Source organism: Dendrobates tinctorius, unplaced genomic scaffold (assembly GCF_039654945.1).
Source record: "Dendrobates tinctorius isolate UK_male_01 unplaced genomic scaffold, ASM3965494v1 ptg000140l, whole genome shotgun sequence".
Lineage (NCBI taxonomy): Eukaryota > Metazoa > Chordata > Amphibia > Anura > Dendrobatidae > Dendrobates > Dendrobates tinctorius.
Window position 1 is genome coordinate 10,058,905 of NW_027361808.1, and position 19,187 is coordinate 10,078,091.

The window sequence follows — 19,187 nt, forward strand, 5'->3', positions numbered from 1 at the left end:
ACGGTTGTAGGATTTGGGAATGTTTAGCTTGCAAAAGAAAAGATTGAGAGGAGACTTAATAGCCGTCTACAAATATCTGAAGGGCTGTCACATTGTAGAAGGATCATCTTTATTCTCATTTGCACAAGGAAAGACTAGAAGAAATGGGATGAAACTGAATAGGAGGAGACACAGATTATATATTAGAAAAAACTTTTTGACAGTTAGTGTGATCAATGATTGGAACAGGCTACCACGAAGTGTTGAGTTCTCCTTTAATAGAAGTCTTCAAACAGAGGCTGGACAGACATCTGACTGGGATGATTTAGTGAATCCTGCTTTGAGCAGGGGGTTGGACCAGATGACCCAGGAGGTCCCTTTCAACTCTACCATTCTATGATTCTTTGCTTGTCTTACTTAATTGTGAATTTTCTTACAGGGACAACATCAGTTAAGGTTTTAGTGAGTTTCACGGGAAAGAATTTTGACAGCGCAGTCAAGCAATGACTGCTTCTCAGAGAGTTACATGATATGCGGAGGAGCTAACTGTTATGAGGCAATAAGACTTGAATTAGTTAAAAATAATTATGTAAAATTATTTTGCGTTGGTTACAGATATAAATGACTATTGTCCGCACTCCTATAAAATTATATCCTTTTTTAAAATAATGTACCACTGGTAATTTTCACTTATAGAACCATAACAGGAAAAATACTGAATACTGAATCAGTGGACTTTTACTTTGAGTTCTCAATACGAGGTGCCGATGATTAAGGTGCCTTAGTGCATGAGGTAGAGGTCCTGGATGCTAGTTCCCATGAATCACATATAAATGACCTCTGGTTAGCTGGTATGGAAATTGGCAAAGCGCTGTCCCAGCCGGTGACAGGCGCTTGAATCCGGCATCCGACGGTGCTTCTGTAGGCGCGTTTCTGCGCGTGTACACCTACAGGACCTGTAGGACCTTCATGACGTCTTCAGTCACTTGACTGTTAGCAGTCACGTGGTTCGTACTCTTCAGTGACGATAGGCAGATAGGACCAATTCCTACGTTTTTCGGAAAATGGCGTTTTCCTTCCTTAGGGATGATCCTATTCTCATAACAGAGCCTTTTATAATTGCTCAACATCACTCAAATGCAAATTATTCAATCTAATTATTAAGTCCTCTCAGTTTTAACTCAAATATCCAATGGCTTTCAGCTTTTAACATTTTCTTAATAAAGTCCCCTTTCTGCCAGTTCTGTTTTATAATTTGAATACCTACTATATCAATTCTACTAATTGAGCCCTCATGTAATTTGGCAATGTGTCTTGAGAGGGGATGATCATCATATTTTTTATTAATATTCCTCAAGTGTTCATTAATTCTTAGGTTCATAGGTCTCTTTGTTCTCCACACATACAATTTATTGCAGGGCCATTTGATGGAATATATGACCCCCTGGAATGTACATGTGATAAAAATCTGTAATTTGATAGATTTTCTCTCCTTTATTTATCTAAGTTTTTTTCTTTATAGTTAAAAGATTTGCATACTTTGCACTTTTTGCAAGGATAAAATCTCTTAAGATTTTGATTAAAGGGAACAGATTTTATTTGTGCAGGGGGTTCCCGAATTGTTGGAGCAATCAAATTGACCAAATTACTGTCTTTCTTATATATAAATCTAGGGTTGCTAGGTATCTTATCCCCAATTATTTTATCATCCTTCAAGATGTCCCAATGTTTTTAACAATTTTCTTGAGTATATTAGTATTAGCGTTATATTGAGTAATAATAGGGACATCCATTTGATTTTCTTCACTCAATGGTTACTTCTCATTTTAGTATTAAATTATATTCTGGGGATTTGTTTCACATCATTTTTAGCTGCTTCAAGAGAGTCTTGGTTATAGCCTTTACCCAAACATTTTTTGTTAAGATACTTGCTTGTTTTTCAAACATACTCAGATTGGAACAATTTCTGTGGGCTCTCGCAAATTGGCTGCATGGGACATTAGACAGCTTGGTAGGTGGCAAGTGTCCACCTAAAAAAACTGAGACAAAGAAAGGAGATAAAGTCTATCAAATTACAGATTTTATCACATGTACATCCCAGGGGATCATATATTCCATCAAATGCCCCTGTAATAAATTGTATGTGTGGAGAACAGAGACCTATGAACATAATAGTGAATGAATAGTTACCAAAGTGCAGGAATCATCCAATAAGAACATCGTATAGGTAGGGAAATTAGTGCTGTCTTGGAAGGTTCCCAGAAATCGAATTACTGGTAAGACGAAGGGTACCGTTACACTTAGCGATGCACCAGCGATCCCGACCACGATATGACCGGGTCAGGATCGCTGGTGCATCGCTAAGTGGTCGCTAGTGAGCTGCCAAACAGGCAGATCTCACCAGCGACATAGCAGCGGTCGGGGGTCGCTACTTACCTGTCAGATGAGGCGATCCTGACGTCCTCCCGCCCGTGTCCATGCGTCGCTCGTCACCACAGCAGGAAGCGGCCGACGAAAAAACGGCCCAGGACGTTCTCGCGCGATCAGCTATAATAAGCGGGGGAGCCGGTCGGAGGTAAGTATCACACATAGCGATATCGCTAGCAATATCGCTGCTGCGTCACAAAACCAGTGACGTTATAGCGATATTGCTAGCGATATCACTTAGTGTAACAGGCCCTTTATTCTATTTTCTCTAGTCCCCTTCCACGACAGCAGCATCGGAGTAATACCAACAACTAATATCTTCGGGAGGGACCACAGCCTGCAGCACTCGTTTATCAAATGTTAAATTTCTATTAAAATCTAGTATGTAGTGTCTGGTAAACGTATGGACAGAAGACCAGGTGGCGGCTCTGCATATCTGCTCAGTAGATGTGTTCCCTCTCTACCCCCGATGCGGATATTGAACGTGTACAATGAGCCATCAATGATGTATGAGGAGATAAATTCTGTGACGAATATGCGCGACAGCTAGCTTGTTTGATCCAATTGGCGATCGTATTCTTAGCCGCCTTCTTGCCCTTATTCCGTCCTGAGGGCTGAATGAATAAGTTTCGTTCAATCCTGCAACTTTTGGTTTGTTGGAGATAGTAGAGAACAACCCTATGAACATTGAGGGTGTGAAAGGTCTCTTCTTTTGTATTGGAAGGACTTGGGTAGAATGAGGGTAGCACAATATCCTGACCTCTATGAAAGTCCGAGACTACCTTAGGCATAAAGGAGGGATCTAAGCGGAAGATAATACTATCTGCAGTAACTGTTAAATAGGGCTCTTGCATTGAAAAGGCCTGCAGCTCTCCTACACGTCTAGTGGAAGTAATTGCTACCAGAAAGACAGTTTTAAGGGTAAGGTTTTTTAAACTCATAGATAAGGGTTCAAATGGATCTCTGGTTAAATATAAAGCACCAGATTTAAATCCCAAAGAGGCAATCCGGCTACAAAGCCTAGGCCGGATTCTAGATGCTGAGGTCACGAAACGCTTTATCCAGCGATGACTAGCTAGGTTCTGGTTGAAGAAAGAACTAAGGGCTGACACCTGCACCTTCAAGGTGCAAGACCTAGATCAAGTCCCTTTAGATGAAAGTCCAAAATCTGGGCAACATTAGGATGGAAGGGATCAGGAATGTTCTGAGAACACCAGGACGAGAATTTCTTCCAAGCCTTTCCATAAATGGCGCTGGTCACTGGTTTCCTGCTCTTCTGGAGAGATTGTATCACTTCATCAAACGGTACTTTAGCTCTTAGGATTCTGGCTTCAGTAGCCCGGCGGCAAGGTTCAACTTATGAAGGTCCGGATGTAACAGGTGACCTTGGTGAAGGAGGTCGTCTTTTTGGCATAGCGGTAATAGACCTTCCTGGGTCATAACCATCAGAGCGCTGTACCAACTTCTTCCCGGCCACATGGGAGCGATTAGCATCGTGGTGACTTGATCGGACCATATCTTCTGTAATCTTCTTGCCAGAATCGGGATCGGTAGGAAGGCATAGGCCAGGTTGAACCTCAAAAGGTGCAAAAAGGCGTCTATGCTTAATGCCCTGTCTGCGGGATTCAGAGAGAAGACTGTCTTCACCTTCATGTTCTGGCCATTGGCAGATAGATCCACATCCAGAATTCCCAATTTTGTCACTAGGGATAGAAAGATTGTTTGGTCGAGGCACCACTCCCCCGGATGGACGTCCCTTCTGCTGAGGAAGTCCGCCTGAGCATTGGCGGACCCCTTCAGATTGACTGCTGTAATGGACCCAAGATGTTTCTCTGCCCAGTAAAAAAACTCTTGCCGCGACCGAATTCAATCTGACGAACTTTGAGCCCCTCTGGTGACGGAGGTATGCCACGGTAGTCAAATGGTCAAAACAAACATGTATAGGATGACCTTGGACAAGGGCAGATGCGGATTTCAACGCTTCCTCTACCGCCTTCAGTTCTCTGAGGTTTGAGGAACTGGATCTGATGTCTGCGGACCATAAACCCTGGAAGAGGGTTTTCTCTAGCACAACGCCCCAGCCCCTCTGACAGGCATCCGAAGTGAGTATCTTCAGGGGAGGCTGATCCCAGCTGATGACCCCCCCCTGCTGGAGGTTCCGGTAATTTAGCCACCGTGAATGGGAAGACTTCACATGACCGAGATGGGGAACTCTCCTGGTCAGAGAATTTTGATGCCTATCCCAAGACGAGAGAACATGAGTCTGAAGGACTCGTGTATGGGCTTGGGCCCAGGACACTGCCTGGATGCAGGATGTGAGCGATCCCAGGATGGACATCGAGTCCCTTAGGGTAGGAGCCCTCTGGTCTCTGAACCTTGAGATACTCTGAAAAAGACCCAGTTAACATGATCTCTGGGCAAGAAGTATGCTTTTTTTTTCTGAATTCAGGAGGATTCCAAGGAATTTCTTCCTTGGTGAAGGATGAAGGATCCAACTTCTCCAGATTTGGGATCCAGCCCAGGGATTCCAGAATTTCCAAAGTCTTTGCCACATCTATATTTAGACGGGGAATAGATGGTGCGATGATGAGGAAGTAGTCTAAATACAGAATGATGCAAATCCCCTGATTTCAGCCACAGAGCACTCCTAGCAGAGTTGGAGAGGACTGCAGCCTTAGCTGCTACACGTACAGATTCCACAGAAGCATTGGCAAGGAACCCTGTTGCTTTCTAAAGGCGAGGAAGAGAGTCAAGAATCTCCTCCCTAGAAGTTCCCTCAGTGAGGTGATCTAATGTACGGAGCCAGCAGAATAGAGATCTGGGGACACAGGTGGAAACAACGTTTGTTTCTAAGCAAGCTATCAATTTTACGGTCCATGGGATCTTTGAGCTGAGACGAGTTCTCAAACGGGAGAGTCGTCTTTTTTGCCACTCTGGATCCCTGCACATCTACTTTGGGAGTCTCCCATAGAAAATAATCTCGGTCTAGGAGAAAACGATTTATTAAATCTGACAGGACGCTAAGCTCTTTCTCGGGAAGGTCCCATTCATGAAGGATAAGGCTCTGAATGTTTTCATGTACGGGGAAACCCCTGTGCGTCTTAGGTTTCAGCCCCCCAAACATTTCATCCTGCAGGGACTGTTTCACTTCCTCTTCCTCAACCTCCCATGATGCTTCTCACCATACTAACCAATTCCTCCATATCCTCGGAGGAAAAATATTTTTTGTTATCGTACTTGGGGGTGGAAGTGGAACCCTCATTCTCCCAAACATCCTCCGAACCAGAGGTACGGACTTCACCTGAGTCTGAATCAGACTCCACAAATGCCATTTTCCTTTTCTTAGGAGGAGGCGGCTGTGGTACTGGAGCCTGGGAAAGGGCTGAGATAGAGGACTGAACCTCTTGTTTAATGAGGGTTTTAATGCTGTCCAATAGGGATAGCTGTTCGGCATGCAACACAGTCAGTGCAGGGCTGGCAAAGCTTATTATATGCTGAGGGAAGCTTGGTAGCACATACACCACACTTGCGGCTGGACACTATCTTTCTTAGGGGCAGGGACGGTCTCCCTAGAGAGAGAACGGTGGACAATGTTTCCCATGAGGACATACCCAGATAGAAAGGGACCTTCTTCCACTATTTACAGTAGGAGGGTGGACGCTGGACTCTGCAGAAGCAGAAAGGGAGGTTTTGTTACTGTCCATGGTCAGTCCACCCGTGGTCACACAGAGTCACAGACAATGAGCCTTACCTGGAGGCATCCCCCGACCAGGATTAAATAACCGAGGTCCAGCATTTCACAGTTGTGCTCCAACTCCCCAGGTCGACAGGGGTGAAGCCCAAAGGGAACACCCCCAACATGCCAGCAGATGCAGAGCCATCCCAACACATGTCGAGAGCGCATGCATTGCACCGTGGAACACACAGGAAGTGAACCGGAAGTTCGGCCTGACGTCACTTCAGGTGCGCGCAACATCAGGATTCCATCGGCATGAGGAGAGGAGGACGCTGGGGAGCTGCAAGAGGACCCCAGTCACACATTACCACCCAGCTTTACCCCCCGAGGAGGCATAGGAGGGGCGGGAAAAAGTCCCAAGTCACATGAAACACATGGAGATGGGAGCAGTACATGGAGGAGGAGAGCAGAGCCCTCGACCTCAGCTGCCCGGCAATAAGAAAGTAGTCCTGGGCACTCCAGAAAATTTCTTCATGCCCCATAGGGGACAGGAGAAACACTGATGGTCGTAGGAAGGGGAGGGGTATTTAACCTCTGTGTTTCCTGTCCCCTATTAGGGCGGGGAGATATCCTCCGATGCTGCTGTTGTGGAAGGTGACTAGGGAAAGGATGGTGATGGCAGCAAGGACTGGTATGTGAGACTCTGACAGACAGGCCTCTATAGGGATCTGAGCCCTACCACAGGGAGATAGAAGGGAAGGCAGTGGACAGCCGCTATTGTGAGAGGATTTTCACTGCATTTCTGGGAGGACAAGTCACCTCAGAGGGAAGAAAACAGCTCAGCCACTGAGGTGTAACTGAGTAAGGGTCTCCACAGTGAAAGAACCTGAAAGCAGCCAATATCACATTGAGAAACTGCCTGTCTGCAAATGTTCATCTGTAAGGAATAGGCTGACCCGTTTACCTCACAACTGTATATAGTTATCTACCAGATTACCCTCCAGTAAAATCAGTTCTAAATACAAGCTGCCTCTGTCATCTCTGGGGAAATATCTACATATAGTCGGTCGGCTCATCGCATTTATTTTTTTTTAGTTTGTCACCACCATTGAACTGAACTTGCTCTACTATTTGATCTGATTTAAAAGGAGAAAATTGCCCCGACAGGGAATCAATCATCCAAACAGATTCTGCTATGTGGGAGGTTCTTTTTACACCAAAAGGCCAAGTACGTTCAATAACTTATATTAAAGAGATGTACCAGATGTACTTTAAGTGTCCACCTGGTGGTCAAGACAAAAGCTGGGCACCTTATGTGATATGCTCAAGTTGTTCAAATGGTCTTTGTGACTGGTTGAATATGAGGAAAGTGGCTATGCCATTTGCTGTTCCCATGATTTAGAGGAGAACCCAAAAATCATAGTGATGACTGCTACTTTTGTTTTGTCAAATTGAAGGACTTTTCTACAAAAAACAAACATAAGATTAATTACCCTGAACTTGAATCTGCGATTAGGCCAGTTCCACATGATGATACCTTGTTAGTTCATGTACCACCGTTGTCTGGATTGGATGAAAATGAAGTAGAATATGAAGACTATGGAGCTGAAGCTACTGGCGAAAACATGGAGACCTCAAGCCAAGATGAGTATGTACCTGATGGAGCAGCCAGAAGGCTTTACTCAACATGAATTAAATTATCTCACCAGAGACCTTTCATTGTCAAAAGATAAAGTTGAACTTCTTGCATCTAGGTTGACACAGAAGAATTTTCTTCATGATTATCTCAAAGTGTGTTATTACCAAAACAGAAGTAACACTTTAACACAATTTTTCACAGTTGATGGACCAATGGTGTACTGAAACAATGTGGCCTATTTGAAGAACTGAATCAAGGGTATTTTGTTGCAGAGTGGCGATTGTTTATTGACTCATCCCAGAGAAGTTTGAAAGCAGTGTTGCTTCACAATGGAAATATGAAACCATCAATCCCAATTGCTCACTCATGTCATCTAAAGGAAAGTTATGAAAATCTGTCAGTTGTTTTGGATGCTATACAATATAAGCATCATCAATGTAATATCTGTGGAGATTTGAAATTGACTGATCTGCTAATGGGAATGGAAGTAGGTTTCACAAAACATTGTTGCTTCTTGTGTTTATGGGACAGCAGAAATGCAGTACAGTGTTATGTTCGTCGCGATTGGGGACAGAGAAACATCTATGCTCCAGGTAGAAACAATGTTCAGCATAATCCTTTAGTTGCTCCTACAAAAATCTTTCTTCCTCCACAACATATAAAGTTGGGATTGATTAAAAACTTTGTGAAAGCCATGGCAAAGACAAATTCACAAGGGTTCCAGTAAATTTCACAAACGTTCTCCAGCATTTCACCAGCAAAACTGAATGAAGGGGTATGTGTTGGTCCTCAGATCAGAGAGCTTATGAGAGATGATGTGTTTGAAAGAACTCTAAATGATAAGGAATTTCTATCTTGGAAAGCTTCAAGGGGATCTGTGAAAACTTCATAGGAAAACAAAAATCTCCAGAATATGTTGACTGTGTTGAGGAACTGCTAAATTCATACCAGTGTCTTGGATGTCGCATGTCTTTAAAAATGCACTTTTTGTATTCGCATTTAGATTTCTTCCATCAAAATTTTGGGGATGCAAGCGATGAACAAAGCGAGCGGTTTCACCAGGATATTGAAGTAATGGAACACTGCTACCAGGGTTTTTGGAATGACTCAATGATGGCCGATTACTGTTGGATGATAGTCATTATTTCCCTCTACTCCTCTTTGGTCAGACCTCATCTGGAATATTGTGTCCAGTTTTGGGCACCACATTTTAAAAAAGACATCAACAAACTGGAGCAAGTTCAGAAAAGAGCGACCAGAATGGTGACCGGTCTGCAAACCCTGTCTTATGAGGAAAGGTTGCAGGATTTGGGAATGTTTAGTTTGCAAAAGAGAAGACTGAGAGGAGACTTAATAGCTGTCTACAAATATCTAAAGGGCTGTCACATTGTAGAAGGATCAACTTTATTCTCATTTGCACAAGGAAAGACTAGAAGCAATGGGATGAAACTGAATGGGAGGAGACACAGATTAGATATTAGAAAAAACTTTTTGACAGTTAGAGTGATCAATGAGTGGAACAGGCTGCCACGAGAAGTGGTGAGTTCTCCTTCAATGGAAGTCTTCAAACAGAGGCTGGACAGACATCTGACTGGGATGATTTAGCGAATCCTGCTTTGAGCAGGGGGTTGGACCAGATGGCCCAGGAGGTCCCTTCCAACTCTACGATTCTATGATTCTAAATAGGGACAACCTTGAAAAATCGAATCAACGACAGTCTAATGTCAAGCACTTTTAATTTCTGCTCATACTTAGGTTTCTATTTTGCATGTGAAATTATTTTGGTTCATTAAAAACTGTTTTGAAAGGTGAAGCATTTTTTCTGATATGTAGATTACGGTTTTCTTAATGTCGCCAGTATATTTCCTATACCTTATAATAATGATGCTGCTCCATGGAAACTATACATGCTACAGAAAAACTATATACACTTTTCAAATCAGGACAAAAAGAGGATTCAGAAAAGTACAAAGTCACCTGCGATGATTACAAAAAATATTTTTTTGTACACCTGTGTAATGTATGTTTACCCGGCTCTATATAATATATCTCTATAATATCTGAGGTGGTGGAGCTTTATATCTCCCCCTCATCCATCTACGATGGGGGAGTAGGGGATAAATCCTTAATGCCGCTGCTGCTGTTCTGTATGTTACTTCTAATCCCTGTAACAGTGTGCTGTACATGATATATGAGCAGAGGCTGTATGAGATGCTGGGGGAGGAGGGAGAGGTAGAGTTGTAAGCTCACTGCTGCCTTGCAGCCCAGCACAAGGAATGATGGGAAATGTAGTTAGACAGAAAAAGAGTATTGATGGCTGTGACCAGAAGCACATCTTAGGTTACAGAAGGATTTGGAAAAACAAAGTATTAAAGATGTTTATCTATGGCAGTTAATTCACATGAAAGGAAAAAATAAAGTAGTGGTTAACCCAATTAAAGCCTAAAAGGCACTATTTTGAGTTCTAAATTTTAATTTCTTGTTAAGGTACTGTCACACTTAGCGATGTACCAGCGATCCCGACCAGCGATATGACGCGGTCAGGATCGCTGGTACATCGCTAAGTGGTCGCTAGTGAGCTGCCACACAGGCAGATCTCACCAGCGACATCGCTGGGGACGGGGGTCGCTACTTACCTGTCACACCAGGCGATCCTGCGTCCTCCAGCCCGGCTCCACGCGTCGCTTGTCGTCACAGCAGGAAGCGCCGCAGGAAGCTGACGACGAGAAACAGTCCAGCCTGTTCTCGCGCGATCAGCAATAACCAGCTGGGGAGTGGGTTGTAGGCAAGTATCACACACAGCGATATCGCTAGCAATATCTCTATAACGTCACAAGTTATAGCGATATTGCTAGCGATATCTCTTAGGCCGGTTTCACATTAGCGCTTTTTCAGCGCGCGCACGGCCGGGGGTAGCTCCGCCCCCGAGCCGGCTCTCTGCCCGGCGTGCCCGCCCCTTGCTTGTAGCGCCGCCTACTAGCGGACAGCGGCGCCTGCGATCGGCGCACCCTATCTTTAGCATAGGGTGCGCAGATCGTGCGCAGGCCGTGCGCTAGTTCCGCTTTGACCTGCGCTGCGCACTTTTGACGGTGCGCCGTGCGCGCCAAAATCCGAAAAGTTTGATTTTGGCGCGCACGGCGCACCGTCAAAAGTGCGCAGCGCAGGTCAAAGCGCAACTAGCGCACGGCCTGCGCACGATCTGCGCACCCTATGCTAAAGATAGGGTGCGCCGATCGCAGGCGCCGCTGTCCGCTAGTAGGCGGCGCTACAAGCAAGGGGCGGGCACGCCGAGCAGAGAGCCGGATCGGGGGCGGAGCTACCCCCGGCCGTGCGCGCGCTGAAAATGCGCTAATGTGAAACCGGCCTTAGTGTGACAGGCCCTTTAATCTCTCTCACAGTACACACTGACTCACTGATAACAGTATGCTACTGACACAGGAGTGACTTGAAGCTCATTGGCATCAATGCAAAAGCTACAAAGGGCTCCAAATTATTGCAAGTCTTTAACAGCATTGGTCATTTTATATAGGCAAATAGGGACTTTTGGGGCCCCCTTAGACTCCAGGGCCTGGGTGGGACTACAACTCCTGCACTCATTGTAGTTACGCCCCAGGCTACTAATGTTTATTTCACCAAGAATTCAACTAACCTCTGGTCCAGACTTGAAAGACAAAAAACTTTCTACAGCTGTCAAGGTGCCTAAAAATTGGAAAGAAAATAAACATATAAAGTATTTTCCTTGTATCTTCTTGTCCACAGAACACTAACAACGAACCATAAAATGTAAACGTGACTATTACTATAACAATCCTTCGGCCATGCTCACACAGTGTTTTCAGAGCTTTTTTAATGCAAATAAAATTTCGGAAATCTCATGTACAGACTTTTTTTCCCTGACTGAATTGGAAAACAGCAGAATTTTTGAAATCATAGCAAAATAGGAGGTTTGAACACAGCATTTTTACTTCCAATATAGTGGGTTTTAGCTCTAGAAAAGAAAGCCGCAAAAATGCTGCATGTGAACAAAGCCATATTTTTATGCGGAATGGCTGTCATGCTCAGATTGTTTTCATATGTTTTAATGAAAACATTAAAGGGAAGGTGCCATCCCAAAAAAGTTTTTTCAGCAATTGAAAAAATGTAAAGAATTAATGTTTACATTTTCTTAAAAAATATTATCATTTGTTTTTAATTTTGTAAAATATGAAAAATAATTTTAAAAAGTTTGGCATTTCCACTTGTTAACACTAGGGGGAGCAGCTACTGAAGTTTGGCACAAAAACCTAGTGTACAACTAGCTCACATTACTGTCCTGCAGTAATTATGGGCGTACAGTGTCCATGATGTTTGATTTTGATATATGATCATGCCCTAAAATGGACACTGTATGGGCGGAATCTGCTGACATGGGTGTGGTGTCACTCCTCTCCTCCCCTACTGAGTGCTTGCTAAGGGAAAAGAGAGGATGACATTTAGGAACACTGTGAGAAGCCATTTTGATGGGGCCTGCAAAGTTACTGACTGTCTTTTCATGTAAAGTCTGGATCAGAACAGGTCATCAATCAGCAGAAGTGTTTCCTGGATTTCTGCGGAGCAGACAAGAAGACGGTCCATCCATGTGTATAAAACACAGCGCTCTATGTACAATCCCTGGCACCGAACAGGGTGCCCCCCCCACAGACCAGCACACTGCTCTCCTGAAATACTCTGTGCTGCTGTCACCCTGCTCCTTCCACCATATATCAGGCCTCTGTCGCCTCGCTTTCACACATCGCCAGGACAGGATCTGAGGAGAGGAATGGGGTCTTCAGTCACCGAGGATGGCAGGCAGCAAGGATTCTGGGAGCAGGGTGACAGCAGCACACAGTATTTCAGGAGAGCAGTGCGCTGGTCTTTGGGGGTCACAGAGGGAGATATATGGGGGAGGAGCAGGGAGACAGCAGCACAGAAATCCAGGAAACATTTCTGCTGATTGATGGCCTGTTCTGATCCAGACTTTGCATGCAAAGACCCCATTCCCCTCCTCAGATTCTGTCCTGGCGATGTGTGAAAGCGAGGCGACAGGCGCAGTCCGGGGTGACACTGGGAAGCAGGCTGGGGGGGGGAATGGAGCCATATAGTAACGATAAAAATGAGACCCCTCTCTTCAGCTGCCTCCCCAGCCCTCCCCTGACTGCACCTATTACCCCTGACCTGTGTGCAGGTGCTCAGCCAGAACCACCCTAGAATGGGTCCCCTTTTAGCAGATCACAAATAATACCGCCATATACTTCACACACAATGCCGCCATATAGATCATACACAATACCACCATGTAAATCACACATAAAACCAGCAGGGTGACAGCAGCACAGAGTATTTCAGGAGAGCAGTATCACACGGCAGAGAATTAGATACACGGCTCAGCAGACAGTATCACACAGGAGAGGATTAGATACACGGTTCAGCAGTCAGTATCACACAAGAGAGGATTAGATACACGGTTCAGCAGTCAGTATCACACAGGATAGGATTAGATACACGGCTCAGCAGGCAGTATCACAGGAGACAGTATTACCGATATGCTCACACTGGTGTAACTGCCCCCCCCATACACTAGACCAGGGGTCCCCAACCGCTGCAGTGCCCTTGCCGGTCCGCGGACACAAGGGGAGCCAGGGGCGGTCAGTTGCGTAGCGGGGGCTGGGGCGGCGCGCAGCAGTTCTTAGCGGCGGCCAGGGAGCGATCCAAGCAGCTCTGCTGCCTGCAAGAGGGAATAGCAGGAGCGGAGCTGCAAGGACCCGTCCACTGCGTCCAGCTTCCTGCCCACCGCCTGCGCTTCCTGTCTCTGACTGACACAGAGAGGAGCGCGCGGCCGCTGCTGTGTCAGAGCGAGGAAGCGCCGGCGATGCTGCGACAGGTGAGAGGTGGTGTCTGTGTGTGTGTCTGTGTGTGTGTGTGTGTGTTGAGAAGGCCATGAGGGGAGTGATGGAGAGACGGCAGTGATGGGGTGAAGGCAATGATGGGGAGAAGGGAGTGATGGGGTGAAGGCAATGATGGGGAGAGGGGAGTGATGGGGTGAAGGCAATGATGGGGGAGAGGGGAGTGATGGGATGAAGGCAATGATGGGGAGAAGGGAGTGATGGGGTGAAGGCAATGATGGGGAGAGGGGAGTGATGGGGTGAAGGCAATGATGGGGAGAAGGGAGTGATGGGGTGAAGGCAATGATGGGGAGAAGGGAGTGATGGGGTTAAGGCAATGATGGGGAGAAGGGAGTGATAGGGTGAAGGCAATGATGGGGAGACAGCAGTGATGGGGTGAAGGCAATGATGGGGAGAGGGGAGTGATGGGGTGAAGGCAATGATGGGGAGAGGGGAGTGATGGGGTGAAGGCAATGATGGAGAGACGGCAGTGATGGGGTGAAGGCAATGATGGAGAGAGGGGAGTGATGGGGTGAAGGCAATGATGGGGAGACAGCAGTGATGGGGTGAAGGCAATGATGGAGAGACGGCAGTGATGGGGTGAAGGCAATGATGGGGAGAGGGGAGTGATGGGGTGAAGGCAATGATGGGGAGACGGCAGTGATGGGGTGAAGGCAATGATGGAGAGACGGCAGTGATGGGGTGAAGGCAATGATGGGGTAAAGGCAATGATGGGGAGAAGGGAGTGATGGGGTGAAGGCAATGATGGGGAGACAGCAGTGATGGATTGAAGGCAATGATGGAGAGATGGCAGTGATGGGGTGAAGGCAATGATGGGGAGAAGGGGGTGATGGGGAGAAGGGGGTGATGGGGTGAAGGCAATGATGGAGAGATGGCAGTGATGGGGTGAAGGCAATGATGGAGAGATGGCAGTGATGGGGTGAAGGCAATGATGGGGAGAAGGGGGTGATGGAGCACTCATTCAAAACCTATGGTGAGTTGAGTCACATTATAAAAGTTATTTAATTATAAGTATGCACTGCTACACTACAACTGCGTCCATAGCCTCGCCCCCTTATGACCAAAGCCCCGCCCCTGCCACACCTCCATCCCCGCCCTGCCGGGCCATGGAAGAATGGTCTTGCTTGAAACCGGTCCCTGGTGCAAAAAAGGTTGGGGACCACTGCACTAGACTATGGGCTGTATATGTCACTGTCACTATAAAAGCAAAGGTGTCAGATTACCAGAGATCACTGGGGCTGTGTGTGAGTGAGGAGGCGGAGACAGAGCAGGAGGACAGTGGAGCTGGAGCAGGAAGCACGGTGCAGAAAGTCGAGCTCAGCAGATAGCACTGGGCTACAGTAAAATGGCGCCCAGCCACACCTACAGCAGTGAATGGTGCAGCCCACAGGGGTGTGCCCAGTTCTCTGCTAATGAGGCTGCATGGTGGGGTCGGGAGCCGACCGCAGTCTCCTATGTCCAGGGACGTCCATATTTGCAGACTGTATGAGTCCTCCACAGATCTGCAAATCAAGATGTCAGCGCCCAGTGGCTACATTAAAACATTATTACTAACAAACCATAAAGCCTAGTTAGTACAACATTTGCTTTAACAACATGTTTTGTTACTTACTCTTTTTTTGCAAATTATATAAAATTGCGGCACCTTCCCTTTAACTTTAAATATTATCTATTTATCCTGATAGCACATACTTACTAGTAAAGGACAGAGACAACAAGAGTTACCTGTCCTGAAAAATCAGAATGATAAACCGGACCCTATGCCAAAATATGGACCTTGCAACTATCTATTCAAAATTTAGTTGAATTTTCCAGGGTGATGGTACAGATATTTCCTATGGCATTAACACCTTCTTATCGTGATATTTTAAGTTTTCATTCTTTTATCTTCTTTCAGCTGCCTTTATTTATTGTTCCGTCCACATAGCCACATGAGTGCTTTTTTCAGGGGGACAAGGTGTACTTTGGAATCACACTATTCATTTTATCATGTGATGTACTTGAAAGTGTGACACAATTCCATGTGCGCCAAAACTGATAAAAGTGCAGTTGTACAATTTTTTTGTTCATCATGTGATACCGGCATTTAGATTTTTTCCCTCATTATGCCGTTTACAGAGTGGACTAATTAATTTTATATTTTGATAGACTGGACTTTCATGATTGTAATGATAAAATGTGTATTTTTATTTCTTTATCGCCCTCCATACCAGCAATGCCTGCCTAAGGATATGGTGGGCCTCCAAAGATGTAAAACAGAAAATGTAATAGATGCGAATATACCTTGTTAAGCCTTTAATAACCAGGTCATTTTAATTTATATCTGACCAGTGCTACTTTATAATTACACTAGAATAGTCCTATAGATAATAAGAATCTGGCACTTCCTAGAGACATATAATGGAAAGAATTCCGGACTTACGTAATAATATTAGCCGAAAAAAATGAAGAGATCCAGAAAAATATATTAAAATCACATTTATTAAATACACATGAATGAAAAATAAAGAAAATGCCCAATAGGAGGCGCTCAAATGCCCTAACCAATATAGTGAAGCATATATAGGTAATAAAGTCAAATATGCAAAGTATTTAAAGAATCATAATTAACTCCAAACATCCTCAGAAAATAAGGCCAATATATTAAGTGAATAAAGTGCAGCTGCTGTGTGTAGCCAAAGTAAATAAGGATTATTTTGGTTGCTCCCCTTTTGGCCAAGAAGGGCATGGTTTTTTAGACGAGGACCACGTCTGTCACAGAGTCATGGGTGTTACCAGAGCTCTTGGATCTCCTCTCCCATGGTCCAGTCTGCCATCCACGAGTGGCCGGGTTTCACCTGACGGCATGGAATTTGAAAGGTCGTTGTTGAGGGAAAGAGGGTCTTCTCCTAATCTGATAGCCACTCTTCTAAAGAGTAGGAAAGTGGTCACAACCAAAATTATTTTTATCTACCTACCAATAAAAGGTATTTTCCCTTAAAGTAACCCTTCTGGTAGCATTAACATCTGCTCAACTGGTGAGTGACAGTCAAGCTCTTTCCAGGCTTCCACCATATACCCAGTTCCAGGAGGATAGGGTTATTCTAAAGCCAGACCCAGCTTACTTACAGTGCTGTGCAAATTAATTGGGACAAAGCATTTTTTTTTTTTTTTTTTTTTTTTTTAAGTAAAATCGTAAGTTGGTTACCAGTCAGTGATTCAAACCAGTTTTAACTGCTTTGAACAGGTGTGAGTGGCTGTTTAAAGCAGTTAAAACTGGTTTGAATCACTGACTGGTAACCAACTTACAATTTTACTTAATAAAATGCGTTGTCCCATTTAAATTTGCACAGCACTGTACCAAATGTAGCCTTCAAATTTCATAGGTTGCAGGAAATGGTTCTCCCTTCCTTCCTTCCTAATCCTAAGAACCAGAAGGAAATGAATAATAATAATAATTTTTATTTCTATAGCGCCAACATATTCCGCAGCACTTTACATTTCAGAGGGGATTTGTACAGACAATAGACATTACAGCATAACAATAATCACATAGATTATAACAATTACTAAGAGGAATGAGGGCCCTGCTCGCAAGCTTACAGTCTATAAGGAAAGAGGTAGACACGAAAGGTGGGTGGTAACAGTTGCCCTGATTGTATGGACCAGCCATAATGTTAAGTGTGTAACAGTACAGACACAGAAGGCTAATGGATGCATAAAGCATGTGGGAACATGATGCGGGGAACCTGGTTATGGTAAAACTTTTGGCTGTGCCACACAGGGATAGATTAGGTTAATGTGTTGAGGCGATAGGCCAGTCTGAATAAATGAGTTTTCAGGGCACGCTTAAAATTGTGGGGATTGGGGACTAATCGTATTGACCTGGGAAGTGCATTCCAAAGAATTGGCGAGCACGTGTAAAGTCTTGGAGACGGGAGTGGGAGGTTCTGATTATTGAGGATGCTAACCTCAGGTCATCAGCAGAACGGAGGGCACGGGTAGGGTGGTATACTGAAACAAGGGAGGAGATGTAGGGTGGTGCTGAGCCATGGAGGGCTTTGTGGGTGAGGGTAATATGTTTATACTGAATTCTGGAGTGGATGGGTAGCCAGTGTAATGACTGGCACAAGGTAGAGGCATCGGTGTAACGATTGGTGAGGAATACGATCCTGGCTGCAGCATTCAAGATAGAGTGGAGAGGGGAGAGTTTGGTAAGAGGGAGACCGATTAGAAGAGAGTTACAATAGTCGAGACGAGAATGAATAAGAGAAACAGTAAGAGTTTTTGCAGAGTCAAAAGTAAGAAAAGATCGAATTCTAGAAATGTTTTTGAGGTGCAGATGACAAGAGCGAGCCAGTGATCAAATGTGGGGGGCAAAGGAAAGCTCGGAGTCAAGTATGACCCCAAGACAGCGGGCATGTTGCTGGGGAGTAATAGTGGAACCACACACAGAAAAGGCAATGTCGGGTATAGGTACATTAGTAGAGGGAGGAAACACAAGTTCAGTCTTTGACAGGTTCAGTTTCAGATATAGTGAGGACATGATGTTAGACACAGCGTTTAGACAATCGCCGGTGTTTTCTAGAAAGACTGGCGTGATGTCAAGAGAAGAAGCATAAAATTGGGTGTCATCAGCATAGAGATGGTACTGGAAACCAAATCTACTGATTGTTTGACCAATAGGGGCAGTGTACAAGGAGAAGAGGAGGGGGCCTAGGACTGATCCTTGAGGAACCCCAACAGTAAGGGGAAGGTGAGAGGAGGAGGAACCGGCAAAAGATACAGTAAAGGAGCGGTCAGAGAGATAGGAGGAGAACCAGGAGAGAATGGTGTCCTTGAGGCCAATGGAACGGTGCATAGTGAGGAGGAGCCAGGCTCGGACTGGCCCACCGAGGCACCGCATGTCTCTTGCAGCCCCCTGTGCTTATTCCATCTTCAATCTCAGCGATGTTCTATCTTCCTGTATTCAGCGGCCGCTCATTACCTATGCGCATAAGTAATGAGCGGCTGATTACATATGAGCATATGTAATGAGCGGCTCAGCTGAACCACGTGGACGCTGAAAGCAGGAAGTAGAACAGCGGTGAGATTGAAGATGGAATAAGCACCGGCCTGGGGCTGCAAGAGACATGCTAGAAGAGGTGGTGAGTGCCTCTGTCCCCTCTGTTTCCATTTGCATGACTGATGATCACTTACGGTACCCCATTTGTCTGTTCCAAAAACAGTACAGATATGTGGAATGTCTGGACAGACGTGAGCACCGCCTAACTTTTCTGTCAGTGCCTGCAACTTACACGCTGCAGAATAACAGACTCCTGTACACCACATAAGCGCCTATTGTCACCTGCAGATTTAGTGCAGATTTTGTGCGGATTTCGCCTGCGTTTTTACACCTGCGTATTCCTATAATGGAATGGGTGTAAAAACGCTGTGGATTCCGTACAAAGAAGTGACATGCTGCAGAAAATAAACCGCAACAAATCTGCGTAGAATTTTCCGCAGCATGTGCACAGCGGATTTGGTTTTCCATGGGATAACATGGTACTGTACACCGCATGGAAAA

The 19,187-nt window shown here is 45.2% G+C and overlaps 1 protein-coding gene across 1 annotated transcript in view; it reads right to left on the reverse strand.

Moving 5' to 3' along the window:
- The window catches only part of LOC141049024 (saccharopine dehydrogenase-like oxidoreductase), a 187,525-nt gene that overhangs the window by 64,653 nt on the left and 103,685 nt on the right, over positions 1-19,187 (reverse strand). Inside the window, exon 5 of the mRNA XM_073545125.1 lies at positions 11,371-11,420. Coding sequence (XP_073401226.1) covers positions 11,371-11,420 — 50 coding nt within the window. The remainder of the gene's footprint in view (positions 1-11,370; positions 11,421-19,187) is intronic.